The following is a 20,707-nucleotide window of genomic DNA, read 5'->3' on the forward strand; positions in this document are numbered from 1 at the left end:
ATTACAAGCAAATAAATTCATGTTGTAAGGACCCTATCCTCGAGAAATTTCATCAAATACTGTGGAATCATTTAAATTCGTGGGGGCCAATTTTCGTGATTGTTGGTTGTTGGGGATTTAATTTCGTGGGTGTGTCAGTTTTCACTTTTAGTAAAAAAGAATACTCTTTCTAATTTTTTTTTTCGTTGAGGATATAAACTCGTAGGGAAGGGCTACACACGAATACAACGAAAATTGAGCCACCACGAATAATAATGATGTAACAGTAAACTTTGAGCTATCACCCAATTATCAATATCAATAATACGACTTCCAAAAATCTTCTTGGTCATTCATTTTTTTAAGGATCAATTCTATGTCTAGACGGATTTTGTATACAAGACATAATTCAAAAACCTTTTTTTTACTCAGAAAACTTTCAATTTTCTTAGTAGTATCTAAATCTACGTGCATGCACATGAAAGGTACCCTGTTCACGATTTAAATGTATGCCTAAAATTTTTATAATTTTACTAGGTACCCACATAGATTTTTCTGTCTTTGGTACGTATAAACCCTGATGAAACATCTACATGAATTTGCCTGGATATTTTACAAGCTTTTTCATACTCACAATTGCAACAAAACCCGTCATCCAAATACATTTAAATGGTCTTCCATTCACTGTGTCATTTCCTAATCAAATATTTAGTAAGTAAGTGAATAATTATGTATGGTGCCGATGTAAGACGAAACGGCAAACCATTGAACTGAAAATAGCGAATCATAAAAATATCACGAAAATCCTAAAAAATTTCTACGATCTGGAAAAATATCTATATGGTGGTACGCACTTGTGACATCAAACTTATTTTTATTAATTATTCACAGAGCAACGCTGTAAATGCCTCATATTTAACTGATTTTGTCCAAATATGTTTATTTACTTCTCTTATATCGAAAATGTGTCTTCTTTTCCCGCTCGAATTTACTGAGACGGAAAGAGGATTAATGACAAAAGGTACTTCATATTGCTCCGAAATTAAACCAGCATCCATTAAATCTTTTATCTCCCTTCTTACAAATTTGTCCTTCTGTAAAGCAGATATATTATTTTTGGGAAATATACCCTTTGGTAGAGAATAAAACGAAATTTTGTAACCAGAATCAATTGTATTGGTAATAAACTTGCTTGCATCGATATAATTCCAAAATTGAATGCTAGAAAATTTAATCGACCTCTAATTCAAATATTACCGTTTTCTTTGTATTCATAACCATCCCCAAATTGGGAGCTATATAAATGGATAAACTCATCTTTTACAAGATCAGCTTCTCTCCATATTACTTGCTTGGTTTGATTTTTGGGCAATCTTTCCTTTGATGGTTTGGAGCATAGCCGATAACATTAGTACAGAAATTATTTCTAGATTTTTTGCCAATCTGTTTTCCTTTTCCTTTTTCTTTTTCAGAGCCTTATTTTCAGCCTTGTTAATTCTCTTCTCATCATCGGAATCTTCTACCAGAGGATTTGAAATGTAATTTATTACTATGCTCCAAGCACCAGGATATATGTCAGTCATTTTAATATATTTACTGGTTTTTGACAAATTTCTTAGCAATATTCATATTTTTCATTACTCAGCACCGAGAAAGCTTGGGTTAAAATATCTAAATCTTTCTCACTATGCGTGTATTGATCTCTATTATTCGAGTTCTTCCAAGTAGTACCTTGATCAGTTTTCAATATCTTTACTTCTGAAGAAACAAAGGACGTTGCTCCGTGCAATTCATGTTTAAATTGGCCCAATTGCATCGCCATAATGTAAAGTGCGGTCCATATCGGACTTCTGCTTGTTCATCTTGTAACAGGTTGGGAACCAATCTCCCAAACGGGATATAATATCCCAGCTGGGCTATTATTACCCAAATGAGCTATATGTAAATACCCTAAATGGGATATATAAAATTTTGCGGTAATACTTGCACGCAAAATTTCTTGATTTCGCTTAATCTTGAGGGATCTCGTTTACAAACAAAGTCCCAAGGATATAGAGGCGGCCAATTTTCAATGAGTTAGAATCCCATATGCAGCGGAACTGAAAGGACAGTAACCTCTCGATAAGTACCTTCATCAATAACACCGATGTTAACCAGGATAATGCTATTTTTTCAATCTTATATGCTAAAATAAATTTACCTGCTAAATATTTCTGCCACCGACAGCCATCTTTGAAAAAGTTCATGATCACGTGATCAAACGTTAACCAATGAAATATTGTTTTACAAATAAGTTAAGTCTTTAAAGATATTTTGTACGGTGCGCTATTATTGTTAAAAATCATGGTTTTTTTAACCCATTTATTAAACTCACAGTAGTGTTTACATATGAATTATTGATATTAAATTAAATTTGCTACATTTAAAGTTGTCCTAAGCTTCATAAGGGGTTGCTGTGCAGTGCGGTTTCAATGGCTAAAACTCTGGAGTCGTTGTATGGGTGCAGGAACAACCGATTTGTATCCCCAATTTCATTTGCTCAAAGTTTAATTGGGTATGTAATATATATTTTGTAATATTGGCAGCTGTAAAAAATATATATGAAAAAATAAACTTTAGGGTGCAATTATACATTTTAGATTTTACATAACTGGCAGCAAGTCCGCCTTGTCGCTTTCCACCAAAGGCAGTCCATCTGGATCTTACTCCACCGTCCAGAACTTGATTGTGGACCAAGGGAAACAACATATTCAGTGCCCCCAACATGCTGATGTTGTTACTTTTTTAACAATAATCAGGTACCCAAATGCTTTATGTATTTATATTTATTTTTTATTCCCAGAGAAATGATTTTATTTATTTTTGCACATCAAAGGTTCTTGAAAAAAAGTGGAAAGTTGAGGTAAATTATAAGTCTGCAACCAGTGTAATCACCACAACTGTACACATTGTGCCTGATGACAAACAACAGTTACAAGCTTCCAGAACTGTCCCCAAAACACCGGATGGATTTTTCTGAGGAGGGAAATGAAAAAGTGTGACGTACTTTATAATGAGGAATTTAAAAAATTCCGGTATATATATATATATATATATATATATATATATATATATATATATATATATATATATATATATATATATATATACACACCGGTATATATATATAATTTTTTGTATTTATACATTCCTTCCACATCCATGCACCTGTACTTTTTTCTTATTTAAAAGAAATCAGTATCTGGAATGTCTACTGAAGAAGATAGGGAGACAGATGGATGCCCACGGAAAGATGACATTGACAAAAATATGTTCAATATTTCAAAATCTACTGCAAGTGAAAGTTGTGGATGGTTTATACTTTTGAATTATTTAAATTGAAAAGTCATCTCATCTTTGTTGGTGTTTTATTCTTAATTTTGCTTTCGTAGATATAATTTCGTGAAGTCTGGGCATACCTCTAACGTTGAGGTGATAATGGGAATCCTTGTTTTGAAAATCCTTGCTCCTATGAAGCTGTAGAAAAGATCAAATCAATAAGAATTTTATAAAAAAATCCTACAATAAATCACTGAATATATATAGCACTGTACATACTAGTATATAGCAATAAGCACCACCACCCCAACTTCCAACCACAAACATTTTAAAAAAACCCATTGTCAACACAGGTCCTTGAGCACATTTTGCAACAAACGGATGTTTGAGATATGAGAGAGTGTACAGTGATCGGTTGCAATGGTCTGCCTTTTACCCTTGTGCACAACTAGAATCATTGGTAATTTTATGATGAAAGGTGGAGGGTGTTTAAAGAATGATTTTAATACAAATGAATTAAAAATATACATATTTGTTTCTGTTAACGAAATCGTTTTACATGTTAGATAATGAAAAAAATATTTACATTTGTCTGCCCAGACTGTACAATGGAATAGTTGGATGAGGCAGATTTCGAGGAACATCGAATTAATTACGATCTTGCTAGCAAGGAAGCAACAAACAAATGCAGAAAATACAACAATATTGTGATGATACCTGGTAATCACAAAACTTCTTGATTTAAAAGTATATCTATTAAGTAATAATTAGTCGTATTAACGTATGTCTAATTATGAATTGTTTTGAAGGACTAAGCCAGTGCGAAATAAATATGACTAAGGCTCTTTTCCACCTGCTATGGGACATTGCTCTTGTGGATCTTGCTAAACTCCTTGGTTTCAATAGTTCAAAGGAACAGGCCTTCTGCAAGAGCGCAACTGGTACATGTAATTAGTTTTCCAAATACAATTACCATAAGATAAGAAAGAAATATATCATTGCCACACTTTACATAAATAAATTATGATTATTTCTATAAATGTAATTCCTATTATTATTCATTATATACATCATCATAAAAGCTGGCAAATTCTTTCCATATTCATGGAAGCTATGGCATCCGAATTATTGGTGTCATATGTAAAGTCTCATTACTTGTCTTTTACCAGTGGTGCTTGGGTGTTCGTAACCCTAACAAATTTATGGCTGAGGTAGTTTTTACTTATTGCCTCGCCCTCCATGTATTCAGAGCTGGGGTCAGGCGAAACAATTAACGTGCTATCAATGCCGCCAAAACAGTTTTCGCCCCTCTTCTTTGGCCTAATCATGCCGATATACATGGAGACATATATAAGAGACTTGTTTCTTCGTATTCAATGTCCCGACAAACTTAGAAAGTTTCTTGAAGACAATGAGTCTTACAGTTGGTCTGGCAACAATTCAAAGGGGAAGGGGGTGATTTTATTTTAGAAACAAAGAACAAAAGAACCAAAATGTGGATACCGAGTGGGGTTCCAGACAACAACAAGTGGCTTAATGTAGGTGTATAGACAAACTGGAAAAGGTAAATAAGAAAAAGGAAAAAATGAAGATTTTATTTTTTTGATGTATTTGTTTTCATACTAGCAATGTGGAAGGGGCATTTCCAACCAATTCTGCTAACTGGGGCCTTGGATGTGACTGTGATTCCGATGCATAATGCATGGACCCAGTACTCACATTTCTGCTTCACTCTCCCTAGCTTACAGACATGTGAGTACCCCACCCACATAGCTTTTGTTTCTCGTCTACCTTCTCCACATACTCTACAAAGGGTAGAGTCTGTAACTCTGGAGAAGGACCACTTTGTTGTCTGTGTTTCCACCGATGTCTTCTTCTTTGGAGAAAAAGAAAAGAAAAAGAAAAGGTTCTGATATGTCGTCACCATCCTCATGGGTTGCCGCTTCCTCTTCATTTTCCTCTTCAATTTTCCTAAAATGTACATTTATTTGATTAAATATTCTATCGAAATTTATTTAACCTTAATTGTTTGAAATTAGAAACAATTTTTCATTAATTTTACCATATCGAACTCTACTGATGGGGACTTGTAGACATACTCTGTCCCACCAGCGCTCTTCAGGTATAGCAGACAATCTGCCCCAGTGACCTGCGAAATTTCCCTGGCCTACAAGAAAAAAAAAGATTTGTAATACATAAATACATAACTCAAATGATTGTGAGCATCTTACAGGGATGGGTGAATGAAAGATGATGTTCAATCAATTTAATTAAGACGTAAAATTTAAGCCTAAAAAATTTTCATATGTTAAGAGAAGATCCAGGTATATTTAAGAAGATTATAATTGAGAGCATTAAATTATACTATTACTTTCAACGTTATTCATATTGAAAAGCAGGCATATAGTATTGTTGATGAAAGGTGGCAGACTTATCCAAAGAAAATTGACAAACTTCAAACTTCTCAAAATCATGTAATTCCTTATCCAGAGGTTGTAGGGGGTAGCATAGTGTACTTATAACTTTAAATTAAGAAAAAAAAAGTTTGTTGCGAAAAAAAATGAGGGGAGGGGGCAACCCCCTTCCTGCCCTCCCCCCAATGCTACATGCCTGGAAAGTGACCTCTAATTACTTATTTGTCTTGATATATTTTTACATTATGATTTTTAGGCTAGAAGTAATGTTTGTGCAGCTCTCTGTATGTGTGAACTGGATCCAGACTATTCGTACACGTACGACATCGACATTAACTTTGAAATTTTTAGTTTTTGTCAGCTGATAAGACGATCAGGCTACTTGGCAGATTCACATGAGTCAAAGAAACACACAACGTTACAGGGGAAAGTTTTAAAGGAATCGGTGATTAACTTCAATTTGACGAGATGTGTAATCAAAACAAATCAGAGTTTTTAGAATTTTTGCACAACACACAAATTGCAGGAACGAAAGAAATTTCATATTCCCTGAAGACAAAGACAATTTTTATTCCATAGAAAAAAAACCAAAATCCTAATAAATTAAACTTATTACTGATAAATTGGATCAGTTAGATGAAAATTTTAATGCAAAATGGATAACTGTAACAAAAAGAAAAAAAATGAAATCGTTAAATTTAACAAGGATTTGCATGTACAAAATGATTCACTGTTCTTGTACTTAATCTATGTTCAAGCAAACCAATTGACAATGCTATAGGATGAAAAAATAATAATAAACCGTGAACCATCTCAAAAATCCATAAAAGGAAATATAAATTCAAAGCAGAACAACACGGATCTCCAAATAGATAGAGGTAGGAAAAGACGCCTAGGAGGAGTGAGCATCCTCTGCTGACCGGTCACACCCGTCGTGTGCTCGTTGTCATAATCGGGGGAAAAAATCGGAAAAGTCTGTAGACAATGAGGTGATTAATTATGGTCTAACAATTAGTATGAAAAATGTCAGTCAGCATGCGACCCAGTGGAAGATTGTATTTGCTGACAAGGTCGTTGTATCGACCATAGACCTAACGAAAAGATGACATCAAGTGAGACTGTTGATAGTCCTGTTTGATCAACTTGTTTGTCAGTAGCTTGCTTTGCATTAGAAAATGTTAATACGAAGAGCTAGCCCTTGCTTATCGAATCAACTGAGAGACAAAACATCAAAAGTTTAATCATTGAACTGTGATATATTAAACTATTCTTTTTTACATCTGTGATACATAATTTTAATTTATTATATTGATATACTTTTTCCAGAAATGTGTTTTTCCTCTTGAAAAATGAATGACAGATTTGACTTCCGACATGTGCCTTCACCTCCTTTCTGTGTTTTCCCAAAGCAACGTTTGTCACGTTGCTTGTTTTGCCGTTTCTTTTCTATTAAGACAAAAAAAATTAATTGATGAGAGAGAGAGAGAGAGAGAGAGGGGGCGGGGGTGAGGTACAGACTGACCATCGAAAGTGTCACTAATTAAGTAAATGTGTGGACATAGAATTTCGTGCAATTAACATTGTTTAAAAACTGCCAAAAATCGATACCCCCCCCCTTCTCAGCATTTTTTTTATCAAGCGACCAGTTCTCTTTCTTTATTAATGAGTTGTGGGTCTTTGCCAACCAGTTACCGTTCTTTCATTATGAGTTATCGTTCTTTAATATTCCGCTATAAAATACATTTTATTACTCTGCTTTAATTTCATATTAACCTCATAGATATATAATATAAAATATTAATTCATACATAACATTTTAAACATTGTTTTTATGGTGTATGTTGAATTGTGACAAAAAGCAAAAGAGATAAAAAAAAAGGCTTTATTTCACTGCTATGGCGCTCCATACATATTTTGCTTCGACCACAAAACCAAAGATTAAACCTATGTTCTGATTGGATGATTTGATCGCGCGAGAATTAGATGCTTTAAAGATGGCTACAGGAGAATGCTTGTCGACCATGTAATGGGAAAAAATATGAAAGTTTCCCAATTATCAACAAAACACATCATATTTGTAGAGGTATTTCATTTATGCATGGTGGTTCTATCATAAATTGTTGATTACTTTCTCAATTAGGGATGGAATACAAGTATGCAAAGTCAAAAAACAGTCAGAGTAAAACAGGCAACGTAGCACTACAGCAGACATTGTGCGCAAAGTCGAACTGTCTTCACTGTTAAAAAAAAGCGTGCGGTATATCCCGCGCAGGATATTTACATATATAGCTCATTTGGGTAATAATAGCCCAGCTGGGATATTATATCCCGTTTGGGTGATTGTTCCCAACCTGTGTAAGGAATGACATAAAGCATCTGGTCAACCAGAGCCTCGCCCGACATGTCGTGGTCACTCTACATGATTTTAAACGTGTTTCCAGCTCTACCTGTCGTGCAAACTAACTTTAACATGCTACAAAAAAAGAAAACCGGTTCTATTGAACCGCATGACTGAACATACCTGTAAAAGTATTCGAATTGAAAACTTTATATTTCCGGAATACATTCATTACAATTACCAAGTAAAAATTGATTTCAGTCCAATTTGTTCCTCAAACGGAAAAAATCTTATTTATATCCACAAACTTCTATCAATCCAAATGCTGGCTATTTGCAGCTTGTTATCTGCAAACTAATACATGTATATAGAACAAGCATTCTGAGAGTATTGCATAAGCAATACACGTCCCCTACCGGTTTGTATTATTCTATGAAAGCTTCCAAGCACACAACTATTTCAGAGCTATTTTAAACGAGATTTCATGCTTTAATCAGAGATAAAAGAACAGAGGAAATTAAAACTATATAATTGATATAGAAATTAAATACAAAATAGAAATAATACTCTTTATTTCATCTCATGTAATTTTGCCAAGTCTATTCTGTATTCGCTGGTAAAAATTTGTGAAAACAATGCACTGTTATGCACAATATCATTTCTTACCGTCTTCTGTACCCCGAATCAAACCAAACAGTTAAACAGCCCAACCCGACAACGAAACCGATTGTAATAATACAAAAAAACCTGCCGATTAAATTTACAACACAATGCTTGACACTATTTTACAGGATTTATTTGTTTGTTAGAAATGATAAAAGGAATGGTACAAGTAACGCACGATATTATTACTGAATACATACTGGCCTCGTTTATTCAATACACACCGAACCCGATAACGAACCCGAACATAAAAAAAATTGGAATATAAAAAATTAATTTTCTCGAAAATATGTCAATCAGACGCTACAAAAGTGTAAACTTGATCTGTAGTTTGACATTTTGAAGCTGTTCAGCAAGTTTCATATTATTCCTCAAATGCATAAAGAAAAAAAGTATGGAAAACTGAAGTGGGACAGACAGACGGACGGACGGACGGACAGACAGACGGACGGACGGACGGACGGACGGACGGACAGACGGACGGACGGACGGACGGACGGACTGACGGACGCAGAGGAAAGCTATAGTCCCCTCCGGTGAAACCGGTAGGGGACTAATAATGACACAAATAATCATATTGTGTAACGGTCATTTATTAACCAATGACTAGAAACATCATCAAATATACATAATATAATAATACCTGGAGATTAATTAGCTAGGCTAAAACATAATTTAAACTAAAAGTACACACTGACTAATTGATTGAAAAGATCACATGACACAAAGTAGCCCAGCCGATTATAAAGTAAAACATATGAAAAACCAATCAATACTAATATACAGCAAAAAGGTCTTGCTTATAAATTAAGATACCTGGAATGACGTCACAATTGATTGGTTAATTATCACATTAGCTGGTCCGTTTATGGGGTACTCCGAGGTGTAAATAACATTTTAGGGAAATCAATAATACAAATGGTAAACCTCTAAATTGTTAGTTTTTCTCTTTCAATTTCTACTAACTATTCTTGGACTTTAAGTAGGTTTCCGCCATATATGTCCTAAATAATTCAAAATTTAAGATATTCAATGTAGAATGAAGGGAAATTGACCAATTTTGAATCATTTTAAAATAGTTAAATATTTATTACTAGATAACCGTGAAAGTGAAATGAAACAAATTCACATGACAGACATGTAGGAAGCCGGTCATTTTGCACCTTAATCTTTTTTAAAGAGTTATCTCCCCTTGAAGGAAAAAGGAAAATTTTAATTTTGTCAAAATATCTACGGTAAATGATTCATTTTATTTCATATTTTAATAAAAAAAAAGTTTATGCATGTATTAACCAAGAGAGTTTTACGAATTATAAGTTACTTTTTATAATATCTTAATTAAACATTCGTTGACTTTAGACTTCAATGCAAAATTCAAGGAGTAGTTAGTTGGACCATAATTAAAATTTTGAAAATTCCTTTGGTGGAGTATTTTTATTTGATAACACCTTCAAAATGATATCATGATTAAGAATGTCGAACCATTCATTTATTAGGTACAAAATGTGGTCGTTATACATCGAATACCTTAATTCGTGAATATAAACTATTTTTCATGAGAGAAAATTACAACATTGAAAATAGCTAACCACACAAAACGGCAAAATTAAGTGCGGCGACAGTTATTGATATGTTTTTTCAAATAAACAATGTAAAATGAATTTTGTAAAATTTACACACCGTTACGTATATCTAATTGGCAAGAGTTAGTCATAGTTTCATCAAAATCAACCTCATGTGATGGACCTGGATTCTCGATTTCACAGAGAGACGATTCCTCATCATGTCCCATATAGATCTATGCCCCCCCCCCCCCCCCCGGGTATTCCATCTATTGGCGTATTCCCGATTATCTCAATAACCGTCTCCTCAAAGGCTATTAGATCACCGGCGCGGGTGGCAGACCTCCTCCACTTTTCCTCCGTTCACCGGGATATGAAGTTGGTTGGTCACTTGATCAAATCCTGTGAAGCCCGAAGGGTTTCTCAGTAGATTTGATCACGTACCAAAATACCTCAATTTAAGACGTATTAACTTATGCCATGTCTGAGATAGCCTCGGTTTATATCCTATGATATACAGGCACGTAGCATCGGGGGGGGGGGGCAGGGGGGGCCTGCCCCCCCCCCCCCCCCCCCCACTTTTTCTCGCAGCAAGTAATTGTTTAATATTTACATATAAAAAATTGTATTATCATGGAGTTGGCCCCCCCACTTTTTTTGGAGTATGTAAAAAATTAATATGAAAATAAAGAAATTAATTAGGATTGAAATTAAAGTTATATAATACACCAACCCCCCCCCCCCCCCCCCCCCCCCCCCCCACGGATTAAGATTTTGAAGATTTCTGGAAAGTCTTTTTTTTTTTTTTTCTTTTTTTTTGCTTGTCAAGATTTTTTGGATGAGCCTGGCCCCCCACTTTCAAAAACGATGCTACGTGCCTGATATATCTTAGACATGTCTTTGAATAATTCTTAAAACATTGCCCAAGAGTCTTAAGAAGTTTAGGAAATCACAATTTCATTCTATGAAAAAGACCAACGAAATTAAAAACCAAATGATAAAGTTCGAAAAAATTTTGTAGTAGTGGAATTAATCCGAGTTATTCCCACCCCACTTCTCTTGAAGCAGCGCTGTGATAATATTGAAATGATGGGAAAACATAGACCATACCATTAATATATTTCATTTCATAACAGCATACATTTTGCACATTTTATGATCATGTCAAGAGCTGATAATAGTTTGTCCATGTATCTATATAATGAAATACGTGATAACATGTTCTTATGTGCATATATCAGAAGTCCTTGAACAGAAACAAACCCTGAGAGCAATACACATGAACATTGTCAGTGCATTTGGCTTCTCCTATAACTTTCTTACCTTATCATTGAATTTTTGATCCCAATGTAACTTTAGTCTTTATCAGCTTGGTTTATCGGCAGGGCATATTATCATTTAACTCTTGTGTTGGTCTTTGTAGAACAGCTTAGACATGCTTGTGCATTTGATTTTAGTATTGACCTTTGCTTCAATGAACATCGCTGGTAAGAAATAATTTCAATTATTTAGTACAATGGGTGAAAAATGTGGATTTCCAATTTGGAAAACTTACCTGAAATCACTTGAAAACTTGATATTTTTATAAGATATCCCACTGGGTAACCATACTGGACCATAGTTAGATGTTTACAAAATAGTTGGTGTTTGAACTAAGTATATGATTGTTTTTTAATTTTAGCAGTTATACTTGCATATTAAGGTGGTTGGAAACTGAAATAATAGTAATGTCAATCATCCGAAAACCACTTGGATATGAAGATGGAGACCTAAAATGTTCATTTATTTTATTTGTGATCCATTGTTTGGAAATGTAATGGGCCCCAAAGAGAAATGATAATTTCCTGAATTTTTTGCTTAAATTTGACATGAAAATTGATAATTTCAAGAAATCAAACAAATATTTATAGTTTGAACTATTATTCAGCTAGATTTTAATACGGTATGAAGCTGAACACATGTAGTGACTATAAAAGTAAAATCTAAGTCAAGATTTAAAAATTCTTACTTTACTTGTGGCTTCAAAGGCCAGTACATAATAAACACAACAACAGATGTTACAAAATTTTGGAGTAATCAAATTATAAAGCATTTAAAAAAATAATATTATAGTAATGTCATCTTTCCAAAACTTTGCACACAATTAGACATACATTTAATGTATCATTTAGAAGTAAAACAAGTAGAGGTCTTTTCTAAAATAAATTGAGATATAGCATGAAATAAGCTATTTTAGGCCAAATTGGAGTTATTTTGATTTAACTTCTATAAAATATAAGCTATATAATATGCCAAAATATATCGATAGAAATATCAAAATATGGAATAAATATGTTTTTAGAACATCATGAATATTTCGTAATGCACAAACTATATATAAGTTTGGTCTGCGCTGAAAATTGGGAATTTAAGTAACAGGACTCTAAAGTTAGTGAGTTATGAAAATTGTTCAGTTGAGTCATTTTCTTCTTGAAAACCTTCCGCGACAAAATATAGTCCCTTACTAAACTCCATAAAATATAATTTTTCAAAAACAATTTTATTCAGTAGAGTTTATTTGGCATTGTTAAATATAAATATACTACTATAATTAATATGTGATGCAGGATTTTCAGACTAGACGTGACCCAATATGGCTACCCAAAACCTAAGGAGCGAACCTCTTTAAAGCCGCTATAATATAAAATTATTGTAATACTCTCTCTCTCTCTCTCTCTCTCTCTCTCTCTCTCTCTCTCTCTCTCTCTCTCTCTCAAACATAATATTTACATTTGCAATAAGCTTCCTTATACAGACCCTGAAACGTACTACTACACCAAAAAAGCGTGCGACTTTCGTGCGAGAAACGTTTCGTGTAAACCGTTTAGCGTTTCGTGTGAATCGTGAAGCGATATGTGACTAATTTTATTCTACATAACTTTCAAAATTATCAATGTAAATAATTACAGATTTATTTACTGTTAGTATTTTTACATCGTATTCTTTGAAACCAAAAAAATATTAATGTGAGAAGAAAAAAAAATCCCGCCGAATACTGAAAAACCGATTTCAGTTTGTACATATTGTAATCATACGTATTTTATTTTTGGTATTGAATATTGTGTTACGGTAACTTTATTCTCTGGATTTTTTTATTATTTACGGCACTAGTAAGAATTATGGATATTTCTTTTGAGCAATAAATATATCTATAGAAGTAATATTTTTGGCTAATTCTGTGAATAAATAGTTTTTTGCTTTAAATATAAGTACCAAATTAATTTAATTAATCAATTCAACACTTAAGTACATATATGTTTCTAATATCGGTATTTCTATTATTTCGTGTTTTCTTAAAATTAATTCTTACTAACAGAGTCAGGGTAAAAATCCGAGAGGAACCGAATCGATCAGCATAAAAGCGTGTCCAAAGCGTGTGAAAAGCGAGCAAATCGTTTCGTGCGAGAATCGTTTCGTGTAAACCGTTCAACGTTTCGTGTAAATCGTTTAGCGTTTCGGGCAAAGCGTGCAGCGTTTCGTGTATACCGTTCAGCGTTTCGTGTGAACCGTTTAGCGAGCGTGTAGCGAGCGTGTGGTGTAGTAGTACGTTTCAGGGTCTGTATGTTCTATAGAATATCAAAATCTTCAATTTTGTGAGAAAGTTTCTGTGACGTCACAATGATAACTGCACGCGCTTATCGCTTGACGGTTGCAATATTGTAAAGATTAAAACACCGTTACATTAATGATTCTGAACTATTTGCAATTCTTAAACTTGAACATAAGTAATAAACAGCAATGCTAAAAAGTTCACCAGGATATGAACTTGGTTGGTACGTGATCAGATCTTCTGAGAAGCCCTTCGGGGAGCACATGATTTGATCACGTGACCAACCAAGTTCATATCCCAGTGAACTTTTTAAATTGCTGTTTATTTCAAGAGGAGACCCCTTAAGATATGATTGATAGACGCAATATAATAGTTTAAAGTGTTGCATTTATGAAATGTGCCTTTTCATTTACCGACAATTGAATATATGTACACTATATTTGTTTTCAATTTCGTAAATTACCCAAACGTTTTGTAGATACATCAGAAAAGCGATTTTTAAGTAAGTATATATTTATCATACACCTTGTCAAATCCATATAAAATCAATTTCATTCATATTTCATTCGAATTCATCATTATTATGTGCTTTGAATACGAAAGCCTACATGTATAAGCTACATTTATGCGGTGTTAAAACTTTTGTTTTAAAAGTGCAATAATTGCGAAAAAGATGTAAGGGTAGCATGACGGAACGATAAATTTCAATCTTATAAAATGTAATTTAAAGCATAAGAATGGGTCTAATTCAAAAGTCTTTAAATAAAGATTATAATAAATGAAACAAATAAAAAATCACAGTATTCGTTAGAAACAAACTACGCTATCAACCATTTTTTTTGCCAGATCTTTCACATGATATATTGACCAGCGTCATTCGAATCCAACATTCATCACTTTAAAAAATCAAGATTTGCATTATTTATAGGTATTTATTAAATCTTATCTCACACTTGTGTAAATACGTTGTTAGTGCCTCAATAAACCAATAAGCCAATGTTGTTTTATATATCCTGTGCAGTTCCAATACCTATTTTCCAAGAGAATTGGTCATCTTGGAGTTCGTGTTCAGCGTCATGCGGGGACACTGGCGAACGACACAGAACTCGTGGTTGTCACACCATTCTTGGAGTTGTACATTGGTCCAAGTGTGGAACAGGGGGTGAAGAAAAAGAGGCTTGTGTTGGTTCTTGTCCACATACCACAGGAAAAACGACGGCGTTATTAGGTACTAATGTTAAAAAAAATATCAATTGAAGATATTGTCGATGTAAGCCACCATGTTGTCGTCTTTATACTACTACACGTATGGATGGAACCTTTCACAGAAACCTTGATGGCGTACACGGGACTCTTCACATACACAATGATATAGTTTCGTTTTATTCCATGGCAAAATGATTAATCATTTTTCAAGATTGGTAAATTATACCTTATCAAGCATGAAATCCTTTGAGAATTTATACAATTTAAGGTTGCAAACTCGAAAACTTCTGTTTCGGTTAAATCTTATTTAGGGAATACATTTCTTTTAAAGACTAGTTTATTAGTTAAAGAAAGAACCCAGGGGTTAGAAAAATATAATTAATGTCATTAATTGGCAAAATCAATGAAGTTGCATTACATATGTATATCTGTGATGTTATATTTTATTTGCATGTAAGAGTGTCGTTGTTAATTGCAGTGTATATTCAAATTGTTGGTCAGAATCTCATTCACAATGACGTTATCAATACTCGAAAACTAAAGATTATTTCAAACGTCCAATCAAGTTAATGATAAAACTATTATGAATACTACAACAGACGTGGCTATAGAACGAGTGTAGGAGACACGTTAAAATCCTGTTGACTATTTTTGGATTCGTCGCGGAATTAAGTTTTAAACTGAAAAAAAAACGTACACAGTATTTATTGATTTTAATTTTGAACAATGTATATAACGCCAAAAATAAATTTCTGAATCAATTTAGGCACATGGAGCCCATGGGGTCTATTTTCTCCCTGTGACAAGACCTGTGGGGGCGGTATACAAATCAGACATAGGACCTGTGGCTCTGGTCCCTGTATAGGAGACTCTCTGGAGTCAGCCGCCTGTAATGTCCACCCATGTCCGGGTAAGACATTTCATTTTATGATTTTTTGTCTTTGAGAATTGAATAATTGAAAACAATTTGATTTTGTATTTGCAGGAACTGTTAAGGGTCCTCAACATATTTGGGTTAAGTTACGCATACAATGTACCAGCCTAAACTTTTTTTTTATTTCGTAAAGATACTGAATTCTAGCATAATTACGTCTTGAGAAAAAAAGGTTTGTTATTTTGGAGGAAAAACCAACTTTCAAAAATTAATCACTTTTCATGAAAGCAAAGGTCTCTGTCGTTAAACGACTGAAGTTGTATCCACTACGTGCCACAAATACAGATCTCCACATTCGGCAATTTAAGCAATTTTTACAACGGGTTGAAATTGCCATATTGTGACGTTTTGTCATAAAAGTAACTAAAAGTACGGGTGTTGAGGTATCTTTATCCGATGACTGTGGATTTTTTTTATATATAATAATTTGCAATGCTTGCAAATATTATTTAATATGTAGTTCTAAATAAAGATTATCAACGACAAGTTTAAAAGATAAATGCTTCAAGGAACTCATTTTTAAACATTTACATTTGCAAATATGCTTCCTTATATAAACCTAAAGAATAGCGAAAACGTTCAAAGTGTGAACTTTATCATGACGTCAGAATGATTGTATTTTGACGGGAAATAAAACCCACCGTTATATTCATGATTCTTAACCATTTGCCTTTCTCAAATATTCTCTTAAATATAAGTAATAAAAAGCAATTTTAAAAACTCACTGGGATATGAACTTCGTTGAAACATGATCAAATAATTTGATCACGTGACAATCAAGTTCATGTCCCGCTGAACTACCGCTATACCAAAGACTGGTGTATTTCTCACAGGCAGCTGTTATATTTTCGTTCAAGAATCAAATCATTTGCATTGATTGTAATATTTAATTCTTTTATTTTCATGTGTTTAGTTCAATCAACCCCTGCTGTCAGCACCACACAACCAGTAACAACCGCAGGGACCAAAGCCCCACAGTGGGCATCGGTCACCACAACGAGGAAGGCAACCACCACACACAAAAAATTCATAACGCTACGATCCAATAAATGATTGCCTGGCACAATGCCATGGTACAATAATCAATGATTTCTTGAATATTATTCTATTCAACAACTAAGACAAATCAAACGTTTTTATAATGATATTTACTTATACAAGAGTGTTAATCAAAAACCAAAAGTTTCATCACCGATGTGTTATGATAATGAAAAAGAATAAACTTTAATTACTAGAATATGAGTACAAATTATTTTTAAATAATCCATTTTAAAAGAGCAGGACTACAATGCAGTACATGACAAATTATTTGGAACGACATGCCATCCTATAGAGAACAATGAACATGGCCTATGAAGGATTCTATATAATTTCCTACAGAGTTCAGACGGATAATACGACTTGATAAACTATCATTATGGATCTACCTACATGTTTTACGCGCACAGATTGTTCATATATGATAAACGATCGATTTCCTTGGATCCGCGCCTATATAATCCTCTATAGAAAGTTCTCATTGCGCGCTTCGCATCATCGCAGCGGTATATTGAGCAAGACACCTGTATTGAACTGTGCAAGCGCACAAGATCTTTGGCAGATTGTTAGTCATATCTATGTATATAAAGGAGCGGGGATAAGTATCTAGGACTAATTTTGGAGCTTAAGATAGTTACGCCCCGCTTATGTGATTACTTTTCTATTGTCAGTTTAAAGGATGGCAAGGAGGTTAGGTACAGGCCCGGTAGGTATTCATCTTTACATTTTTAAGTTTTAATTTTTTACTCAATATTTATGTACGTAAATATCAGAAGTTTTTGAGAAAAAGGTAAGGTCGTGGAAACCTATGATTATTTAATTAATTGTAAGTTTAACAGTGTAACTATTTTGAAATTTTGATTTTATAATTTTACTTCGATGTACAAGATTGAATTGATTCTATAGAATTGGCATTAATGTCATTACGCACCAGCCACAAGCTAATTTATAGAATTAATGATTATCATGAAACTTAGTACAAATAATAGTTTACTTCGCCTTTTTTAGGTGGGGTGTGGGGTTGAGGGGAAATTTCATTTCCATTAATTATGAATTATGAGATTACCCCCCCCCCCCCTTTCTCCCCCTTATTAATACGATATCTCCGTAGTCTATGACGAACATATTTATTTAACGTGATTTCAATATGGAACATTTGTTTACTGGCTCAGAATCCCAGACTTGCACTGAATGTACATAAACACAGACATTCGAAGAATGCAGCTCAGCATTGGCCAATTCCCAATATATTCTCCCCTACCATCGCTGCTGCTAAGAATCTTCAATGACAAAGCGTGGTGGTGCTTTGGATAATTGTTCACTACTTTTGAGAGTTTCTGGAACAAATCCTATTTTTATTAAGATAGCTAGTCGAGGTTTATGTAAACTTTTATTCAGCGGCTCATCTTCCATCAGCAGCTAAACATAATATGCCTTATTAAATATTGGCAGATTCGTTTAAAGAAAGTAACATCTGTTGTGAGAGTTCATTGTTGTGAGATGTCTGGTTTTCTTCATCGAGATTCGGTAGTGAATGCAAGTGTAGTAAAGTCGAACATTTTGTTCATGAAAAATGTTTTTCTGATTATTGATACACATAGAGTACATTGATACATGTACATGTATGTTTGACTTTTTATCTTACACTAAAAGTCAAATCTTGTCAGACGTTTAGTACGTATTTTTAAAAATCCCCAGCTTGCATTTGCGTGGAATTCGCTTACTTACAACATTCATTTAAAAGCGAGAGTAATACCTTGAAACTTTGTTAACAATAACATGTAAATGATTAGCCTTAAGAAAATCACATATTTGTTTAATATGAATTTCAAATCTAAACAAAACGACCATCAAAATACATGTACATCATGTATGCTTGTAGGGAATTGATTATATCATTATATTTTCACCTAATCAGACTTCGGGCGTCGAAGTAGACGACAACTGCATCCAGTCGTACATTAAACTCCAGCTTCAGCACTCATCTCAGTTCATTATCTACCGGCTGTCGGACGACAAAAAACGCATCATTGTCGATAAAATCGGACCAGTCGGTAAGTGGGGAAATCGTCTGTGAAATATCCGGGCTCTGAAATATAAACAGTCCGCTCTTGTAAAAAATTACGGCTGTTTTTTTTCTTATTTTTTTTTTTATTGTTTTGTTAGGGTGTACCTATGACAATTTTGTGTCAGAGCTTCAGAATGCTGGATCTAAGGGAGAGGGTCGGTACGGGGTGTTCGATTTCAATTACACCGTCAAAGAAAGAATAGTAAACAAAATCGTGTTCTTTCTATGGTAAGTGGCCATTATCATTTAATCCTCTTACATGTAAATACGTGAATTAGAAATTCATTATGATTATTAATGTCAAATTAAATTTTGATTTATTTTCCTGACAGGATTCCAGATACAATACAAGTGAAGCAGCGAATGTTATACAGTAGTAGTGTGCGCGCATTAAAAACAAGACTTCCCGGAATTCACATAGAAATGCAGTGTAATGACGATTCCGATTTAGCACAATCCAATCTTCTACAGCGCTGTTTAGAACGGGGATATGATTAGTTTTTAGGACAAACTCATATGAATCACAAAGAAATAGGACATCAAAATACATCAAATGGCTTTCATTTATAACAGCTACAATAAATATTTTCGCGATTTGGTTTTTATTTATTGTGGCGTTTTTGCCTAGCCCTGTGTACAACGCATGCCAACAACATATGGTGTAGATTTGGTTAACATGGAAATCCTCAAGCAGTAGTGTTTTCATATATCTGTTATGTGAGGAATCCTTCCTGTGAATGATGCAATAGTGCGATGACAAGTGATAGTAAAGCTAAGAATCTGATAAAAAGGCTACATATTTACAACAACAGTGATGAGGGGAGCGTATCTGATCCACTGCCAAACAAGCCTGTGAATACACGTAACACTTCTTGTGGCACTGAGAGATGACAAATATTGCTTTACTTTATTCATTAAAACACTGATATGACGTTTTCCTTTTCTCTTGCAGTCAGAATGTTTACGTTTGGCAGTCAGATATTTTTGAGCTAAACGTCTGATATGACGTTTTCCTTTTCTCTTGCAGTCAGAATGTTTACGTTTGGCAGTCAGATATTTTTGAGCTAAACGTCATTCTGATATCACACTTATATAAAACTGTACTCTTAAATATCAGACCGTTTCAAGTTAATTAACAACTCAACTAATCAAATTGAATTGCAGTTGTTGTACATTATTACGATGTATGCCTCGTAAACTTCTGCATGAAAAACATAATTATTTAGACAGCGTTAGCCTCTCTGGCCGCAAATTATGGGTCAAATTGTTTGCTAGTTTTTCATACAAAATTGTTGTATTCGAAATTTATTCATCAAAACATGTATCAAGTACATGTATAACTTGCATTACAAATTCTCTCTGATGAAAATATTATTAATGGACGATAATCAGTTTAAGCCGGAGGGGTTTTTCTCTTTAAATATATGATTATGATTTTAAAGGAACAAAAATCACCGAACAGCTGAATATAACTTTCGCTGTTAATTTCGTTGAACATTATTATTTTAATAAACAAAACATACATGTACATATGAAATGGTGTTATTATTTTAGGAAGGGGGGGGGGGGGGGGGTAATTGCATTTTAATTTTTTAACA

The 20,707-nt window shown here is 33.8% G+C and overlaps 2 protein-coding genes and 1 pseudogene across 2 annotated transcripts; all 3 read left to right on the forward strand.

Annotated features, from left to right (window-relative positions):
* Positions 1-2,320: 2,320 nt before the first annotated feature.
* Positions 2,321-6,210, forward strand: LOC128176872 (uncharacterized; annotated as a pseudogene).
* Positions 6,211-11,635: 5,425 nt separating this feature from the next.
* Positions 11,636-17,089, forward strand: LOC128177571 (ectin-like). Its single transcript, XM_052844323.1, has 5 exons — positions 11,636-11,761; positions 14,342-14,365; positions 14,885-15,091; positions 15,836-15,979; positions 16,917-17,089. The coding sequence occupies exons 1-5, from the start codon at positions 11,710-11,712 to the stop codon at positions 17,054-17,056; spliced, it is 567 nt and encodes a 188-aa protein (XP_052700283.1). The 5' UTR covers positions 11,636-11,709; the 3' UTR covers positions 17,057-17,089.
* Positions 17,090-17,563: 474 nt separating this feature from the next.
* Positions 17,564-20,646, forward strand: LOC128177572 (actophorin-like). Its single transcript, XM_052844324.1, has 4 exons — positions 17,564-17,747; positions 18,960-19,095; positions 19,208-19,337; positions 19,442-20,646. Exons 1-4 carry the CDS (start codon positions 17,721-17,723, stop codon positions 19,605-19,607), a joined length of 459 nt encoding a protein of 152 aa, XP_052700284.1. The 5' UTR covers positions 17,564-17,720; the 3' UTR covers positions 19,608-20,646.
* The last annotated feature ends 61 nt before the right edge of the window (positions 20,647-20,707 follow it).

The sequence above is a fragment of the Crassostrea angulata genome, chromosome 3 (assembly GCF_025612915.1).
Source record: "Crassostrea angulata isolate pt1a10 chromosome 3, ASM2561291v2, whole genome shotgun sequence".
In the NCBI taxonomy this organism is placed as follows: Eukaryota; Metazoa; Mollusca; class Bivalvia; order Ostreida; family Ostreidae; genus Magallana; species Magallana angulata.